The 19,285-nt window shown below is 45.9% G+C and overlaps 2 protein-coding genes across 2 annotated transcripts; one reads left to right on the forward strand and one right to left on the reverse strand.

The window, feature by feature from the left end:
- Positions 1 to 14: 14 nt before the first annotated feature.
- On the reverse strand, positions 15 to 14,920 carry LOC127767319 (pentatricopeptide repeat-containing protein At5g02830, chloroplastic). The gene is made up of 12 exons (XM_052292608.1): positions 14,338 to 14,920; positions 13,094 to 13,181; positions 12,652 to 12,856; positions 11,876 to 11,983; positions 11,459 to 11,623; positions 10,822 to 11,376; positions 10,132 to 10,197; positions 9,956 to 10,036; positions 1,753 to 1,850; positions 1,204 to 1,405; positions 875 to 935; positions 15 to 792 (listed from the first exon to the last, which is right to left on the reverse strand). Exons 1-12 carry the CDS (start codon positions 14,855 to 14,857, stop codon positions 482 to 484), a joined length of 2,460 nt encoding a protein of 819 aa, XP_052148568.1. The 5' UTR covers positions 14,858 to 14,920; the 3' UTR covers positions 15 to 481.
- Positions 14,921 to 15,400: 480 nt separating this feature from the next.
- On the forward strand, positions 15,401 to 18,466 carry LOC127769070 (uncharacterized). The gene is made up of 2 exons (XM_052294775.1): positions 15,401 to 15,733; positions 18,037 to 18,466. Exons 1-2 carry the CDS (start codon positions 15,625 to 15,627, stop codon positions 18,303 to 18,305), a joined length of 378 nt encoding a protein of 125 aa, XP_052150735.1. The 5' UTR covers positions 15,401 to 15,624; the 3' UTR covers positions 18,306 to 18,466.
- The last annotated feature ends 819 nt before the right edge of the window (positions 18,467 to 19,285 follow it).

A 19,285-nucleotide genomic window follows, 5' to 3' on the forward strand; every position in this document is an offset into this window, starting at 1 on the left:
ATCCTGAGCATGTATTCAAAGCAATGTATTCCAGCATTTATGTGCCAACTCCATGTTTGGATCAATGTAGAATTGGAGCTGTTCACATGTGTAACTGAGCACATCATGGCATGTTTTTAAGAGGCACAACAATACAGCCATGGGCATCTTGGACATTTGTTTTGCAATCAGGTTTCAAATCTTGAGCGAACAAACTTGTTACAAATCTATATTAGGCAATGGTGCTCAAAATCCACACAGTGGAGTATTTCACTGTACTCGGTCAGCATGTTTTCAGTTTCCATGGAATTGCGGGGATTGCAAGTTTCCAGCAATAACCTAATAACTTTAATTCTGATGTTTTACCGTATCTGGATGGCCGTCCACAAATTCCTTCTTGTGAAACCGTGTTGGGTTGATGTCACTGAGTAGCACCAACCAACCTGTATATCTGTATACACTACCTTATCTTAGGATGACTCTGCAAAAGGTTGAGGAACTGTCACTGCACAGTCCTCACAGCTTTCCTCTTCAACCAATGATTCAGAGAGTTGATCGGGATCTTTATCATCCCCTGCGGTCTCCTGGAAAAATGTTTAGAAGCTAGATCTAAATGACTCCTAGAACGAGCTGGAACTGTGGGTTTGGACGAAGCCGGGCGACTTCCAGGTCCAATTAAAACCTCAAGACCCAACTCATCCGTCAGAACAGCAACTATTGCATGCTCGACCTCGACAACACTAGTCTCGGCCTTGGCGCTTGATGCCTTCCCATGACCAGTGATGATTACTACATCATCCTGAACTGCTCGTCCTATTCAAGGTAAGGGAATGTTTAAATGGATTCTATTAGATATTGGTTGTAATGCCCATAAACTGACAGAGCTGAACATTACCTAGTAGATACTTCTCTTTGATCTTCCGGAGAACTGAGAGAACTACAACGCGAGATTCAACCTGTGAAACATATAGTTGAGTTCATGAGTAAGGATGTATCATGTAATGGAGATGGTGTGGTAGAACTCAAGAGTCAAAACATGTCGCTGGGAATGAGATGTTCTCATGCAAAAATCAGCCATCATGCTCATGTGAGATGAGATAAGCAACAGTTTGTAAAGTCTGTGGGTTGGAAATTGCAAATTCTCTTGTAACTAATGTACAAAGGTAAGCAGATCTTTTTATGAGTTCTCTAAAAACAAAAACATCATATCCATAGTCAAATTACCTTTGAAAGCCCACGAACATCGACAGTTTGGTTTTGATCAACATCTTTCTGCAAGAATGTTGTCACTTTCTCAAGAACGAGCTTGAATGATTCTTTCCTCTGATCCAATTGGTAATATTCTCGATTTCCATTACCGCTAGACAAAACTCCTTCACACCATTCCACTATCAAATTCTTGAGGTAATAGTCATTTGCTTGATACCTGTCATGGGTCAACTGCAAATTTAACACGAGGACAAAACATAGAGAGATATACCCTGTGTAGTGATAGTACGAGTCTATCAGCCATTAGGTTGTCACATGTTTTCTACAAAGGAACAATAGGATTAGGAGCATCCAACACCTAGGCATGAGAGTTGCATTTGGATGTATTTATAGCGAAAGAACATCTATGCTCGAACTAGTGTTTTTTTTTTCTTATGTACAAAGTTAACCTTTTATGGAATCTTTGATGAATCACTGTCTTCTCAAACCAATAAGCAATAAGAGGTTTGTTGTTCTTAAAGAAGTGCCAAATAAACAATTTAAAGATGTTATAATCAGAATTACCCAGCCTTTCTCATTTCTTGATAGATTGCCAAACATTGCTGGACTTCCTGTAATGATCCATATTTATTGCGTGCTGTCAAAAGAGTCTTGTATGTGACCTGAAAAAGAAAACCTTGGAACTCAATAAACTGCTTGCCCGAGTAAACTTCGGAAGTGTTATGTCATCTAACAATAAAATATCCATTAAAAAATAAGCAAGTATGTTAGGTGGCTCTAGTAGCACTACTCGGGTCCTGGGTTCGACTTCCTGTGGGAGTGAATTTAGGCTGGGGTTAAAAAAAACCCCATCGTCTGTCCCACGCCAAAGCATAGGTCTAAGGCCTGACCCAGGTTGTTAGTCGTCCTCACACGGGCCACGGCGCCGCTGTGTAAAATGCCCGGGGGCTGTCTTACCCCTGTAGGTCGAGTTTTTTTTTTTTTTTAAAGGCAAGTATGCCATGTGTCATATCATCCGCCACCGTTTGGTCGCTCAAGCGATAGTCGGCGCATAAGCAGAAGCAGAAGAGGATTCTGAAGCAAATCGGCGTCGCAATTGTTGTCGTGTGGCACATTGAGGCACAGATGGGAGGAAAAAAATCAATGATAACATAACTTGATAAATGTCGATCCATGCAAATTGTTTTGTAACAAATACTACGACGAAAAGAGCGTCGTCGAGGAACAGCTAGCCTTGTGCTTGACAATGGCTCCGGCTTCATCCCTCTTCAGCTTGAACACACACTTAAGGGTGATCGCGCGGTGACCACGAGGGAGGTCAGCAAGCTCCCAGGTGCGGTTCTCCTCAACCGCGTCCATCTCCGACTGCATTGCGGCACGCCATGATGCGTGTCCCTCGGCCTCTGCGAAAGATCGAGGCTCACCGTCGTCACAGCAAGGAGCAACTGCGCCTCCAGGTCATGAGGCACTAGTCCCAGCACTGGCTGGTTGCCGAGAAGGTCCTCCATCGTACGGTACCGCAGCAGCTCGCCGTCGTGGTACACGTCGATGTGCTCCTCGTCGTGGGAGAGCGGAGTAGCGAACTCCACCGGGCTGTGCTCGACACGAGCTGGTGTCGGAGTGGACGTGCCCGGAGGGGTGGCTGTTGGTGCTGGAGTGCGCGGGGTCGCCGGCTGTGGTGGTGTCGGTGAAGAACTCGTTGCAGCCGAAGTCGTAGCTCGAGAGTGTGTCGCTGCCGGGGTCGGTGTAGGCTCGGGGACTGGGGTAGGCACGCTTGGTGAAGAGGAGCTGCCTACTCCCCCAGCTCCCTCGAAGTGGACGTACTCGACAGTGAAGTCGTCGTACGTCGGAGTCGAGCCGTCGTCCACCGCCTTGTCCCATGCCCACCCTCGCCCTTCGTCGAACACTACGTCGCGCGCCGTGCGCACACGCTGTGTCTCCGGGTCGAGAATGCGGTAGGCCTTCAAGCCCTCCGCGTAACCGATGAACACCCCTAGGGTGCTCCTGTCGTGGAGCTTGCCGATGTGGTCGAGCTCCCTTGGCGAACGCGAGGCAGCCGAAGACCCGCAGGTGGGAGACCGCCGGCTTGCGCCCATGCCAAGCCTCGTACGGTGTCCTACCGTCGAGGGCCTTGGTAGGCGAGCGGTTGAGGATGTAGACAGCCGCCACCACCGGCTCCCCCCAGAAGACGGCCGGCATCCCCCTCTGCTTGAGGAGAGCCCGAGCCATCACCAGAACCGTCTGGTTGCACTACTCGACGACGCCGTTCTGCTGCGGGCTGTACGGCGCGGAGTAGTGGCGCTGAATGCCCTCATCAACGCAGTACGACGCGAATTCGCCGCCGTTGTCGGTGCGCAGCACGCGCAACTTGCGGCCGCAGCAACCTGCCCGCGCCTGATGGCGTCTGCAGCCTCTCTCTTGCTGCCGAGAACCATCACCCACATGTAGCGAGAGAGGTCGTCGACGAGCAGCGGGAAGTAACGCCGTCCTCCTGGTGTGGCCGGTGTCACTGGGCCACACAAGTCCCCGTGCACGAGCTCGAGCTGCTCCTTAGCTCGGAAGATCGTCTGCTGGGGAAAGGGGAGCCGCCTCTGCTTCGTTAACACGCTGACGTCGCAGAGCTGCTCCACGTGGTCAAGGCACGGCAGGCCTCGCACCATCTCCTTGGCACCGAGCCGCTTCAGGGCCTCGAAGTGGAGGTGCTCGAAGCGCTCGTGCCACTACCATGCCTCGTCATCCCGACGAGCGGCGAGGCAAACCGGTTGTGCCACCAGCACGCTGAGGATGTAGAGTCGATTGGTGCCTCTGGTTACCTTGGCAAGAAGGCGAGGCAAACCGGTTGTGCCACCAGCACGCTGAGGTACTGCATCAACATGGGGGACCCATCGCCTACTTCAGCCGCGCATTCGCTCCACGCCACCACACCATGGCAGCCTACGAGCGGGAGCTGATCGGATTGGTCCAAGCCGTCCGGCATTGGCGGCCGTACCTCTGGGGTCGCCGTTTTGTCGTCAAGACCGATCACTTCAGCCTAAAGTATCTGCTGGACCAGCGGCTCGCCACGCTCCCGTAGCATCACTGGGTCGGCAAGCTGTTGGGCTTTGATTTCGAGGTCGTCTACAAGCCCGGGCGGCAGAACACGGTGGCCGACGCGCTCTCTCGCCGCGACGAGCCGGCGGTTTCCCTCTGTGCGATCACCACGCCGATGTTCGACTGGTTGCGGGAGCTACGCATAGCCAACTCCACGGATCCCGCCTTGGACGCCCTCCGTGACCAGATCCTTTCCGGCGACAAGACGACCCCTTGGGCGCTCATCGACAGCATCGTCACGTTCAAGCAGCGGTTGTACATCCCCCCGGCATCCGCCCTTCTTCAGACGGTCCTGTCAATGGTGCACGACGACAAGCACGAAGGCATACAGAAGACATGCATCGCCTGCGCCGCGAGTTCCATACGCCGGATGACCGCTGTGTGGTGCAGGAATTTGTCAAGGCCTGCGCCGTGTGCCAGCGAAACAAGACGGAGCATCTTCACCCCGCGGGCTTACTCCTGCCACTGCCGGTGCCGTCGGTCGTGTGGTCCGATGTGTCCATGGATTTCATCGAGGGCTTCCCTCGCGTCGAGGGCAAGTCCATGATCCTCACCGTCGTCGACCGGTTCTCCAAGTATGCGCACTTCATCACGCTGTCGCATGCCTTCTACACCGACATTGTACGTCTCCACGGCATCCCGACGTCGATCGTGTCAGACCGGGACTCGGTGTTCACCTCGGCGTTCTGGAAAGCCCTCTTCACAGCCACCGGCATCAAGCTGCACATGTCATCGGTGTTTCACCTCCAATCCGATGGTCAGTCGGAGGCCATCAACAAGGTGATTGCAATGTACCTCCGCTGCCTCGTCGGCGATCGCCCTCGGCAATGGGTTAAGTGGCTTCCGTGGACGGAATATGTGTACAATAATTCCTACCACTCGGCGCTGCGGGAGACACCTTTCCGCGTGGTCTGCGGCCGTGACCCGCCACAACTCCGGGAGTACGAACAAGGGGAGTTGCGTGTGGTCGCCATGGCACGCACACTGCAGGACTGGGCCGCGTTTGATGGAATAAGCCTTGTGGTCTTTGGTCCTTGTGGTCCTTCTCTTGCTTTTAGGTTGTTTTTCCCCTTTTAGGACAACATCCTTTCAATTTTGCTTTTAGCATCTTTTGGTTTTTCTTTTAGCATCCCTAGGACAGCATCTAGCATCTCCTTTATGCTTTATTCAGTTTGGATGCTCTCTAGGACAGCATCGCGTTCAAATTTTAGACTAGTGTGGGCAGCAATTAGCTAGCAGCCATCCAGCCAGCTATGGCTATATATATATGTATCCAACCTCCCTCGGGAAGGTATGGCTTTTGTGTTTTGTGAATGAAGAAAACCAGAAAATTGCCCCATCTCGAGTGCCATCCTCTTCTCAATGAGAGTAACCATTGAAATTCTAACAGCGTTCCTCGACAACATTCGCTACCGGTTGGAGCAGGCTCAGCAACATGCAAAGAGGTTCTACGACCACCACCATCGGGAGCTGCAATTTGCGGTGGGCGACTGGGTTTGGCTCCGTCTCCGTCATCGCGTTCCGGCGTCATTAGCAACTCCGGTGAAGGGCAAGCTCGGGCCACGCTACTATGGACTGGAGATCATCAACAAGGTGGCATATCGCCTCGCTCTGCCAGCCGGGGCGCGTTTGCATGATGTGTTCCACGTCGGCCTTCTCAAGCCGTTCGTGGGCTCGCCGCCGACTACGCCGCCAGCGCTACCTTCGACCCAGCACGGTGCAGTGTTGCCTGCGCCAGCCCAAGTGCTCAAGTCTCGTGTTGCTCGTGGTGTGCGTCAACTGCTCGTCCGTTGGGATGGTTTGTCGGCGTCTGCAACGTCTTGGGAGGATTTGGATGATTTCCGCACTCAGTATACTGTGTTCCAGCTCGAGGACGAGCTGTTTGTCGAGGAGGGGAGAGATGTTATGTGGGGCATTCCATACCGACGTCGAAACCGTGTGCAACAGCCGGAGTATGCGCCATGAGGGAATGGATCAAGTTTGTTAAGATTAGTTTCAGTATTAGCGGATTAAGTTTGTTAGAGGATTAAGTTTGTTAGTCCCTTGTTAGTAACTGTTTGGTTTTCATTGTAAGGCAACATATGCCATTCGGTTTGAGGAATCAAGTAAGCAAGAAGTAATCCCATTTCCAGTTCGTTTGCAACCACGGCTCCGGGGCGGCGAGGCATGCGACCTCGTCTTCCCATCGAGCATAGCTATGCGCTGCGCCGTCTAGGGCCGGTGCCTAACAGTTTCTCCATCTCGTTCCTGTTTTGTTCATACCGCCGATGGATCTCCTCTTCCTGTTGTAGGGTAGGGCACTCTTTTATCAAACTCTTTTTCTGTTCCTGATGTTTCTTGTGTGCCTGATCTGACCATGCAGCATATGTCCGCTGGTCAACTTGCTGATCGTAACTATCGTGTGATTCTTGACCCTAATTTTTGTTATATTCAGGATCGTTGCACGGGTCAGTTGGTTGGTACTGGCCCTCGGCGCCGTGATTCACAGCGTCTCTGCGAGCTTGACTGGATTCATCTTCCTTCCACTGCGTCCGCCAGTCTTGTTGGCTCTGTTTTTGCTGCATCGTCCACCTCGTCCTTCGTTCAGTGGCATCATCGTCTGGGTCATATTTGTGGCTCTCGCTTGTCCACTATGATTCGCCGTGGTCTTTTAGGGCATGTTTCAGGTCATGAGTCTTTACATCAGTGCCAGGGATGTCGGTTAGGCAAGCAGATACAACTTCCCTATCATTCTAGTGAGTCTGTCTCAGTGTCCTTTTGATCTTGTTCATTCAGATCTATGGGGCCCTGCTCCCTTTGTTTCTACAGGGGGCATCGATATTATATAATTTTTATAGATGATTTTTCTCGTCACACATGGATTTACTTTATGAAACATCGTAGTGAGGTTTTATCCATCTATAAGACTTTTACTACTATGATTCGCACTCATTTTGACACATCTATCCATGTCTTTCGTGCTGACTCCGCAGGAGAATATCTTTCGGGAGCTCTATGGCATGTTCTCTATGAGTATGGCACTCTTGCTCAGTTTTCTTGTCCTGGTGCTCATGCTCAGAATGGCGTTGTTGAGCGCAAGCATCGTCATCTTCTTGAGACTGCTCGTGCTCTTTTGCTCGGTTCTTGTGTTCCTCCTCATTTTTGGGCTGAGGCTGTCTTTACTGCCAACTATTTGGTTAATATTCAGCCTTCATCAGCTCTTCATGGAGGGATTCCTTATGAGCATCTATGTAGCAAATTGCCTGATTATTTCGGCCTTCGTCTTTTTGGCTATGTGTGCTATGTGCTTCTTGCACCTCGTGAGCGCACCAAGTTGACCGCTCAGTCTGTTGAGTGTTTTTTTCTAGGATATAGTGCTAAGCATAAGGGAAATCGTTGCTAGGATCCTGTTGGTTGTCGGATGCGGATTTCTCGGGATGTTGTTTTTGACGAATCTCGTCCTTATTATCCTTGTCCTTCTTCAGACACCACTTCTGCATCTTTAGTTGACCCACTCTCCTTCTTGTTTTTACCTGATGCCTCTATTGCCAGTACACGCCCGGTACCTCCTCCGTCGGCACCTTCTGATGTGGTGCCTTCTTCCCAGGCGCCATAACCTTCTCATCTAGTGCCCTCTTCTCTGGTGCCTTCTCCTCGTGAGTCTTCTACATGTCCTTCTTTGGCACCTGACTATTTTGAGAAGCCACCAGTATGACTATTTTACGGTCAACGTGTTCAGCCTTCCACTCCTGATGCGCCTTCCTCTCCTGATGAGCCTGTCTCTCCAAATGTGCCATCTTCTCCGCTTGACGTATCTTCCTCTGAGGATTCTTCGCTGGATCATTTCTCAGACGTTGTGATCGTACTACTCGTCAGCGTCCTGATTTTTATTCTCCTTCTGCCTATTCTACCACGGCTCTTTCAGAACCTACCTCTTATCGTGATGCTATTCTTCATCAGGAGTCGCAGCTTGCTATGGCTGAGGAGATTGCTGCTCTTGAGCGCACTAGCATGTGGGATCTTGTTCCTCTTCCTGCGCATGTTTGTCCTATTACTTGTAAATGGGTCTATAAGGTTAAGACTCAATCTGATGGTTCTCTTGAGCGTTATAAGGCCCGTCTGGTTGCTCGTGGTTTTCAGCAAGAGCATGGTCGTGACTATGACGAGACCTTTGCGCATGTTGCTCATATGACTACTGTTCGCACTCTCTTTGCTGTGGCCTCTATCCGTGAGTGGTCCATCTCTCATCTTGATGTCAAGAATGCCTTTCTTAATGGTGAGTTGCATGAGGAGGTGTATATGCGTCCTCCACCTGGTTATTCTATTCCTGAGGGTATGGTTTGTTGTCTTCGTCGCTCACTTTATGGTCTTAAGCAAGCTCCCCGCGCTTGGTTTCAGCGCTTTGCCTCTGTGATCACTGCTGTTGGTTTTTCCCAGTAATCATGATCCCGCGCTTTTTGTTCACACTTCCGCTCGTGGTCGGACTCTTCTCCTTCTTTATGTTGATGATATGATCATTACGGGAGAAGATTCTGAGTATATAGCCTTTGTGAAGGCGTGTCTCGGTGAGCAGTTTCTGATGTCTGATCTTGGTCCTCTTCGTTACTTTCTTGGGATTGAGATTTTCTCTACGCCTGAGGGTTTCTAGCTGTCCCAAGAAAAGTACATCCATGATCTTCTTGATCGTGCTGCTCTCACTGATCATCGCACAGTTGAGACTCCCATGGAGCTTAATGTTCACCTTTGTGCCACCTATGATGAGCCTCTCTCTGATCCTACTCACTATCATCATATTGTGAGTAGTCTTGTTTATTTTGGTGTCACTCGTCCTGATATCTCCCACTCTGTGCATATCCTGAGTAAATTTGTTTCGGCTCCTACACAGCTTCACTATACTCGCGTGCTTCGTGTTCTGCGTTATCTTCGTGGGACTATAGCTCGTCGTTTGTTCTTTCCACGCTCTAGCTCTTTACAACTCCAGGCATATTGTGATGCTACCTGGGCCAGTGATTCCTCTGATCGTCGATCTCTTTCCGCCTTTTGTGTTTTTCTTGGTGGTTCTCTTATTTCTTGGAAAACTAAGAAGCAAACAACAGTTTCTCATTCGAGTGCAGAGGCTGAGTTGCATGCTATGGCTCTTGTGATAGCGGAGGTTACTTGGTTACGGTGGTTGCTTGAGGATTTTGGTGTTTCTGTTTCTATGCCGACTCCTCTTTTGTCTGATAGTACCGATGCTATCAGCATGGCTCGTGATCCGGTGAAGCATGAACTTAGTAAACATGTTGGTGTTGATACCTTTTATACACGAGCGCAGGTACAGGATGGTGTTGTTGCTCCTCGTTATGTGCCCTCAGAGATTCAGTTGGCTGATTTATTTACAAAGGCACAGACTGGAGCCCGGCATAGGTTTTATCTCTCCAAACTCAGTGTCCTTGATCCACCCTGAGTTTGAGGGGGGTGTTAGATGTATATGTATTCTTGTATTTCCCCATTGTGTAAGGGGCTTTTGTGCATATTTACCCACTCCTGTACCTGTATATATTTGGGCCTAGTGCCCATATAATGAACAGAAGTGCTATTCATAACAGGGTCAACGCTATAATTTTTAAATATTACGAAGCATGACATTTTTCTCATTTGAGAAAAAAAGGAGAGAGAAACATCAAAGTTTCTTTACCATACATTTTAAAAGACTTACCAAATTGGGTTTCAGTTGCTGTGCTTTCATTTCTTCAAACAAGTGCAATGCCAACTTCAAGTCTTTGTTTTCAACGCATGCCTGTAAGAGAAAAATATAGCATAAACTTACTTATCAAACTACAACATTTTTAACCTTAATTCGGTGAACTATGTTAATGTTAATTAACAACCAACCTTAATAGCAACAGTATATGCAGTGACATTAAGTTTCATTCCAACACGTTGCATTCTTCTGAGTGCCTGTGCCCAAACAAAAAGGAAGGTTAATATTATTGTTCAAAATATTACTACACTTAAAGGTAAAATCATCATAGTCCATGTTTAGCAAGCAAGGAATAAGCAACGTATTTTTTTAAGGGAAGCGACGCATTGTATTACCCACATAAAAGAGTGGTTTAATGCTAAGCCAGTTCTTATGATTCATATCTAGCTGCATTGGAGTTCTTTGAGGGCACATTGTAATTGTAGGATAAAACTTGACAACCATTGAAATGCGGCGCTATGGAATTCAATTTTAGACTGATAGGAAGTGATGGAGGCACCATAATATTATGAGCTGTACAGTAAATAGCATGCACTTGATCCATAGGTGGAGATAGGATTATTTGCAAACATACCCAAAAAAAATGAAGACTAGTGTTTAACTGTAAAAATATACTTTAAGGTCTTCCACATTGTCCACAAAATTAACTAATTTTCAATCTACAAGAGGCATAATCAGTTCTGTAGAATGGAAAAGGTCAATGTGGTATTAAAAGAGACCCTATTTTAGTTGCAGCAACCAGAGATATCAGGGAAAATGCCAAATCATCATGTAGTATGCACACAAAATATCAACTTCAAGCTTAGGCCTTTGGAAATTACCTGAATAGCTCCATCCCTGTTTTGAGATGACCCATAAATATCCATCAGAATAGACCAGCTAATAAGGTCAGGGCAAAGGCCATTTCGCCTCATTTCATTCATTACAGATTTTGCGCGTTCTCCATTTGTGCCACAGGCCTTCATTAGAATATTATATGTTGTAACTGTTGGTCTAAATGGAACCACTAACAGAGTACTGCTGTTACTTGTATGTTCTTCACAGTATGAGAAGTTGTCACCAAAACATCCTTTCTGTTCAGGGGATAGAGATATCTTGACTCCATATTCTTTCCAGTCATAGAACAAGCGGAAAGCTCTATCATACTGGCATGACTTAACACAACCAGTAAGGATAATATTGAAGCATGGAGCAGTAGGTTGACAACCATCCCTTGTCATTTCTTCAAGTATCTCTATGGCACGGTCAACTAAACCAGAATTTGCATAGGCGTTGATTAATGATGACCATGTGACTAGGTTAAGACGAACACCAGCTGATTGCATATCCTGTTTGATGTCGGAAGCCAGCTTCCACATTTTTGCATCTGCAAACACCTGGAATTTAAAAGAGAGAAGAATTCTGGAAACCATAAAAAGGCAGCAAAACTTATGGAAAACAATAACTGGAGCTCCATACCTTCATCATTGTACTGTATGTAAAAACATCTAACTTTAAAAGACCGTTCTGTTCCTTTTTCTTAATTTCCTCGTAAATTTCTTGAGCCAACTTATACTCCTTAGCGTTGCAGCATGTCTTCAGAAGAATGTTATATGATGTCAAATCAGGAGGGACGCCAAGATTCTGCATAAATGGAGTAAACAGGAGCATAAGGTCGCTGCACTGTAACCCAAGTTATCCCATTATAAATGAAGATAAAATATGAATGCACGATCAAATGCAGAACACACATGGACAGATAACAACAAGGAAGAACATGAGTTGGAAAATGGATGTGTAGTAGAAAAGGAATGATTATTGCAATGCAACATGTAATCGCTTAAAGCTAAAATGGCCTACCTATGGACAATGAGAAGAAGGTAGAAAATGCATTACTTGCATGTGCTTGTAGACTGAAAAGTTGTAGCTGAAGCTATGGGCATTCACATTCATAAGGCTGTTGAAGACATAGACATTTGGAGTAATCTTATCAGCAAGAAGCCCCTGCACAGAAGTCACAGACATGAGAGAAGGCTGAACCTCCCTACCTGAATTAGTGTAGCATTAGTCTACAAATAATTGGTGAAACAGTAATCTCTCTATTTTATTGGATATAGCCCTGTTAGGTAGTTAGATATTCCTTTTCCCTATTTTTTGTAATTTCTCCTTTTGGTTGTAATTCACAATTAGATGTAAGAGCCAAAAGGAAAAGGCAAGAAAAGAAATACATAGAAGCCATGTCTGACTTGTCTACCACCTCTAAGGAATATCTGATGATTGCCCACCAACAAGGGGCCTGTTCGGACGCCTGGACTGCGGCTGCGCCACAGCCAGCACGAACAGTGCCATAGGCACAAGGCAGCTGCAGCCAGCCAGCCAGCAGCTGCTGTACCCCCTTGTTTAACAGGCCCAAGATTTTGGGAGCACAGATGGTGTACTAATCACTCACTAACATCCTTAAAATAGAGATTATCTAATTGATTTACAAAAGGAGTTTCCAGATTGATAAATCACAATGGGACTAAAAGCAACTGTGATTCATGGTGGTTTGAAATGCTTTCACCTGGATGTTATTTACGGTGGTGTAAAATGTTTCCTCATAGATCTTCCACTTTTTCACTCTTACTTATGAAAGTAGAAACATAAAGTGTGATCTCAAAGAATATCTATACCTCAAATATAATTCGAGCCTGCACAGAAGAACCACAATGACCACATATGTCGATGATACTTCGGCATGCAAACATATTGATACCTCCAAACTGATCCTTGAGTGCTCCAAAGACTGTTAGAGCATGCTTTAACTCCTTTCTTTTCCCAAAAGCTTCCATTGTATTGCACAGCAAAAGTTGGGATTGAGGAAATATACGTGCATACCTATGTCCAAAATATATGCATCAGCAGGTAGCAGTATAGCCAAGAGAAAAGTTATAACTTGTCCCAAGAATTTCAAGGATGAAATCATCAGATAATATTAATGGTTTGCATAGATTTTAAAAGAACTCTTCAGGGGAAAGTGTCCCAGATATTAGAAACAACCTTGATGTGATCATTATTTGGTTAAATCACTAAAAGTCAACACGTGATGAAGAGGTATGTAGCAGGCAGGCTCACCTTATTGCCATATTTGGGTCACGCTTCTTGACAAATATTTTCAATACATCCATCGGATCCACAATGCCTTGAACAAAGAATCCACACTCTGAGCAAATCAAAGAACAAAAGAAAACCTTAAAAATGGTATTTTTCAGGTTCAAACCAAAATAACTACTACAGCACATTAACGTCCTAAACTTGATGTAGGAGGAATCCACAAACAAATTTAACATGAATAGTGTTGAGTATGAATTACTAGCAAGCAAGCTATACAGAAAACAAGATAAAAAAAATACTGTGTGTTGATAACATGTAAGTAAGAGCACTCCACCAGTAACTAATCATACTCACATGGTAGCATTATCGGATACACAACGACAATGCACAAAGCAACCAACGTCAAGAATTAAGGGTCACAGAATGTTTATACTCATGCATACCAGAGAGGTTACGCTACTACTAAGTTCATTACAAGTCCACGGAGCAATTAAAAACAGAGAAAGGTATATCAACACTATACTTAATCATATACATAAAAAATAGAATCATTAGAACTGAAGAAACAGTGAATGGTAACTAGTACTATATCATACTACAAATGACACTGATGGGAAATGTATAGTGCATGGGATTCATCAACAAAGGGAAACACAGTAAGACTTATACTAGTCTAACAGTTATATTCTCCTAGTAAGTAAAGTCATTTGCATTGCAGTGGTAGAAACAAAAAAAAAAACACTGTGTATTGCAGTGGGTAAACATCATGAACAAAAAGTTACTTAATGAGAGCACATGAGTATGTTATAATTAGCTGATCAACCATAAGTCACTGCACAGGACCTAATGCAGCAACTTAGCTAATGGTACAACTAAAATAAAACAAAACCAATCAAATCAAATAGATAAATGAACTGTGGAGTGTGATGTTTACATTTGGACCACAAGTCCACAACCACAACCTAACTACCTAAGTACTTAGATTTACATAGATATAGGAGTACATCATACTACAGTGCATTAGCTAACAAATTAACAGTAGGTTGGAATATGGATCAATGCATCTAGAACTAAATATACTAACTGGAGTTTATAGCGCCCAAACACACTTACAATTTCTAAACACTGATGAGGGTAGATAAGTTATTGGTATTGGTGAGTAGTACAATGGAGAACTAAATCGCGATTAATGGAGCACCAGTCCAAGCTAGGCACATCAATTAACTGAAACATGAACGAATGGAGGTTGGGTGCGACGACATTACGAGCTAGCGCCTCCACGGCCTCGACGAACTCCGTCATGCTGCGCTCAGCCAGCAGTAGCCGGCAGGCGGCCGCGACGGTGTCGTAGGCGTCAGCGTCGAGCATCACGGCGGCGCGGATCCCGACGCGGCCGGCGTCGCGGAGGAACTCGAGCACGTGGGGAAGCCCCTGGTCGCGGAGCGCCGCGGCGACGCCGCGCGAGAGGAGGCGCCGGCTGATGCGCCCCTCGAATCCAGCGTCCCCGGAGGCCGCGCGGAGGCCCTCGGCGGCGAGGAGGAACTCCCGGAGCCGCCCCGCGCCCACGAGGTTGGATGCGACGCGGGAGTAGTACTTGATGGCGGTGGGATCGCGCCCCACGTCGGAGAGGAGCGGGAGGGCGGCCTTGGCTTTGGGGCTCGGGCTGGGTCTGCACCTGGAGGGCGGACTGGATACCCCCGGTCGCAGGAGCGGCCGCCGCCGCCACCGCCGGCGTGGGGAGGGAGGCGGTGGCTGCGGCGAGGTGGAGGTCATGGCCAACGCCATGGCCGCGCGAGTGGGATTGGAGATGGAGGAGACCGTTTGAGTGGCGCGGATACGACTTGCAAGTGTAGGACTCGCGGAGGCGCGTCCTTTTTTCCGGATATTTTTTCGTTCGGATAGGAATCCGACGGTGGGTACAGGTGGGGTTGAAAACGGTCGGAATATGTAACATATCTTCGGAAATGACGTCTGATCGATCAGTAATTAATCATATTTTATAGTTTACTACTATATTCGGTATTATTATTCATATGATGCAGAAATAAATTAAAAAACAAAACCTATAGAAAGCCAATACACTTGTATCAAAACGGTGCTCGGTCGACCGTTTTCACTCTTCGGTGCAGGTGCACACTGGTGCAGCCGTGTTCGTAAACAATTGGACAGGCAGTGTCACGTCGTGGTGCGGTGCGGTGCGGGCGTACGGCCGTCTACCGGAGTCCGGCGCGGCGGTGGTCGATGCGGACTGGATCAGTGGCCCAACCGGGCGGCCCATCCACAATAACCGAAGGCGTGACGGCTCCACCCAAAATCGAGAGCCACACACACACAGTCCAGCGCCGCGGTCGCCTTCGTCCTCTCCTCTCCTCTGCGTCCACGCAACGGGAGGCGATTTTTGCATCGCGAAGCCTTCCCGGCGAGTCGCTCTCCCTCAGAGACCGCACGCCTCTGCCTCTCCCCAGCCACTACCCCTCCCCTCCCCTCTCCTCTCTTCCCCACGCAACCGGGGATAAAAAAAGGGGAGCTTGAACGGGACGAGGCATTCAGGCATGGATACTCTGCTGGGCTCCGGGAGATTCTTGGCGCGGCGGCCCCTGCTCGCGCTCGCCCCTCGCTGCTCGCGAGGATCCCCGGAGAAAGGCGGCGGCAGCGACAAAGGTATTAAAGCGAGTCCATGGTGGTTTACGTTGAATTGCTTGGTGTTTGTTGAAATGCCGATGTGGAGTAGCCTACTTACTAGAGTAAAGCTGCGATTAGCCCTTAGCGGTGGTTCTGTGCGCTTGTGTTTAGGAATACCGTAGTGTTAGCTCGGCTTCACATCAGATTACAATTGTCTGTTTTTACTCGTTCAGATATGATCTGCGTAGTGGATCACTCAAGCCGGGTAATCCAAGCACCCGATTCATTTGATTTGCTGAGACTTGAGCTGGATGTATAGTTCACTGCTTTATGTTGACTTCGAGGCTTCGAGCGCTAGTGATCGCTCTAATTCCTATGTGCACAGTACGCTCACAGGTCACAGCTGGGTTTTGAATAAAGAAAAATGCATGACGAAAACTATGCCGATCATGAATTATGAGTTGTCTATCATATGGGTGGGAAAAGGGAAATGCCGTGCTTTTACAGAGGTCTGATCACCTCTGCATTCAACCTCCTTGTGAAAATTGAGTGAGACAATGTGCGATCCTGTACTTATATCCCGACTTGGTCTGATCTGATAGTAGTCAGTTGCTGCTGCATCATTGCTATTTGGTGTGCGGCAACTTTGTTTTGACTGTGCTTGACACATTTGATTGCCAAATCCCTGCATGTGTAATTTATTTGTTTTTTTTTACGGAAGTGCTCTACCTTATAGTCATTTCATTAATAGAAATGAGGTTTACAGATTACATATTAGGTGTGGGAATTATCAGAGAGGGAAAAAACAAAAAGAAATGGGAGAGGGGAGAACAAACCAAAACAGAAAAAGGGAGAATTTACACATATATGTACATGAAGCTTTCTTCTAGGAAAGCCTTGAGCACCAGGATTGAATTTTTTGTTTATTTGTTTCATTGGTCCTTAGGCTCCAGAGCTGTATGGTGTCTGAGACCTGTTGAATAATGCATTGTAGACTGTCAAACTGTCTTTCGAACACCCGGTTGTTGCGTGCTTTCCATAGAGTACACGCGCAAGCAGCAAACCAAACTGGCTCAATTCCTTTCAATGTTTGATTTCGTTCCATAATTGCCTGGAGGAAGGCTGAGGTAGAATCTGAGCTGTTGGCTAGCTGTAGTAAAGTGTAATTTATTTGTAACTAGGTGTTTCTGCAATCAGGAATTTTACATTTGAGTTTGAGCTATCCTTTCTGCCCTTAATCCACATATAGATCGATGTTTATTCATAATTAACTAGTAAATATTGGGTATTGCCGTATTTGTCTATCCATCTGACTTAGTGGATATTGGGTAATGTGTTGTACATTTCTTTCTAGCAGGTAGATTGGAAGAGCAAATCCTATCATAGATAATGATAATATCCTATTGCTTAAGCCGATCCTGTGAAAAAAAAATGGCTATGTGACTTCAATAGTAGTGTCAAAAGAGAAAGAATGTTATAATTTGATGGTAGGCCACTGTTTTCACACAACCATTTGTTTTCAAAGGGCGCCGTGCACGTTAAGAGATCATCCATTTCTATTGATCAAATTGTATATAAATATGTTTTAATAAATTAAAACTCCAGGATAAACAAAAGGAAAGGAACACTAATTAAACTAGAGGGTCGGTTAGAGCACGTTTCATCCTGTTGGCCCTGTAAAGTTCCTTTGTGTTAGTCCTAAAAGCAAGGCAACCATATTATGAAAACTACGGTTCGCTGATTAGAACAAATCCAAACTGCCGAGCCTCCCAAGTATTCCCATGGAACATTTTGCACATCAGACCTTTGAATTGCTTACAGTAAAACAACTGTATTTTTTATTACCCCAATATACTCTAACATTATTATGGTAGTCCAACACGCTGCATCTTTGGCTGAAGGGGCACTGAAAGAGGATAAGAGCTTTGTTCCAGTAAAGACCAATGATAGTCTTCAAAATGAAAACTTTGTTTTCAAGACTTGTTCAAGTGTTTAGTTCTCTCAATAGTCAATGGTATCCTATCCATTTCTAAAAGAAATAGTCAATGTTATCTAGCAGAACTTTGTGTCTAAGACACCATATAGACTCCAAAGCAACAAAGTCACTTGAACAAGGGCTTTCATGAAGAACCATGTGGATTTATCTTGGGATCCTGTATTGTTGTGCTATCTTTTTGCTTTGTTCTATTTCTTAACTATGTATGGTTTGTATTGAAGTACAACTATTATGCAGTTAACAGGAACTAGTGTACAATTTTGCTTGTCAATTTGTAGGTAAGATTTATTCTAGAAACTATGTGTAGTTTATATTGGTATGTGCTAAGCATGTTCTGACTTGTCAGGTGACACATCATCCACTGACTGGGACAAAGCTTGGTCTACATTTAAGAAGAAAGGGAAGAAGACCCTATTTTCGGAGTTCTCACCAAACAAGTATGTGAGCTGGAACCCACGACGCAGCGAGTATCCATTATCAGAAGAGGTTGATCCAATCAGAAGAACTGAGAGGTCTAACCTAATGTTGTGGACAAGTCCGAAATTTACCTTGGTAATGGCGATTGTCATCGTCTCGACATTGCTAATCTATACAATAGTTGTTCCACCCAAGTAACTGAAGAAGTGACAGGCATGAGTTGAACTGTAAGAGAAACATTCTACTTGCATGTTTGTACTGTACATTTGTTTGTACTAGTATTAGACAACTATAGCGTTTCTATTGGCCTGTTGCTTTAATTGCATGCAGATGGACCATGATAGTGCATCCTTCACTTCTCTTTGTTGGTTTTCTTCACTTTGTGTTTCAATTGGCTCCTCTCTAGAAAATCTTTTTGTTAAGGAACTCCTCACTAGAATTTTATCACAGCCCAGAATTATGGGGAGGGACTAAGTAGAATATTATGTTGATCAGTATTCAGTTAGAATATATAAGCCACGCTACTGATGTGTGTTAGTATCAGAAAAAATCTCAGTTACTGTGTGATCGTTGGATAGTAAGTAGTTGTAAAAATGTTGTATGAATCAATGGTGTGTAGTATTTATTGTTGGGGTTGCTTGGGCAAGTGGGCATGTGCAAAATGTCTAGTGCTGTATGTAATACATACTGATTCAGCCCATAAGAAGCACGTTTTTCATTACAGCCAATTTGAAGTCAAAAAAGCCAGTTCATTAGCTTCGTATAATAGTAATTCCTAGATAAACAGGAATCTTGCTTAGATGTAAAGCTATTTAATTAACCTTCCCGTCCACTGAATAATTAGCGTCTGTCGCTTATATTGGAGGCATAGAAAAGAGTCTGTCAATATCTTATAGTTAAACGATTCGATGGAATGCGAATCTGAATAAACATGGTCAGGGCATCACATGTAATCTTGAAGACTTGGTCGTGACATCTTTATATTCAGCATCCGGGATTAAGTCCGACGATGGATTTGTCATCTTTGTGTATAATAAAAAGGATTTTTTTTCTTTTTTTATAATTGAACAATGCCCAAGTTTTATAGGTTGTGGCACTGTTTGTCCAGTGAATTCATTGTTCAGGGGCTCTCGATGGATTTTGTGTTGTCTGTACTGAACCTTCGGAGAATATTTTGT

The sequence above is a fragment of the Oryza glaberrima genome, chromosome 3 (genome assembly GCF_000147395.1).
Source record: "Oryza glaberrima chromosome 3, OglaRS2, whole genome shotgun sequence".
NCBI classification, from domain to species: domain Eukaryota; kingdom Viridiplantae; phylum Streptophyta; class Magnoliopsida; order Poales; family Poaceae; genus Oryza; species Oryza glaberrima.

Bases quoted from the DNA above. Each gene is read 5' to 3' on its own strand.
- LOC127767319 (XM_052292608.1), bottom strand. From the start codon at position 14,857: ATGGCGTTGGCCATGACCTCCACCTCGCCGCAGCCACCGCCTCCCTCC. The intron at 10,037-10,131 runs GTTGGTTGTTAA...TTTCTCTTACAG, and splicing joins CATATACTGTTGCTATTAAG to GCATGCGTTGAAAACAAAGA. The intron at 1,851-9,955 runs GTAAGTCTTTTA...TTTCTTTTTCAG, and splicing joins AGCAACTGAAACCCAATTTG to GTCACATACAAGACTCTTTT.
- LOC127769070 (XM_052294775.1), top strand. From the start codon at position 15,625: ATGGATACTCTGCTGGGCTCCGGGAGATTCTTGGCGCGGCGGCCCCTG. The intron at 15,734-18,036 runs GTATTAAAGCGA...CTGACTTGTCAG, and splicing joins AGGCGGCGGCAGCGACAAAG to GTGACACATCATCCACTGAC.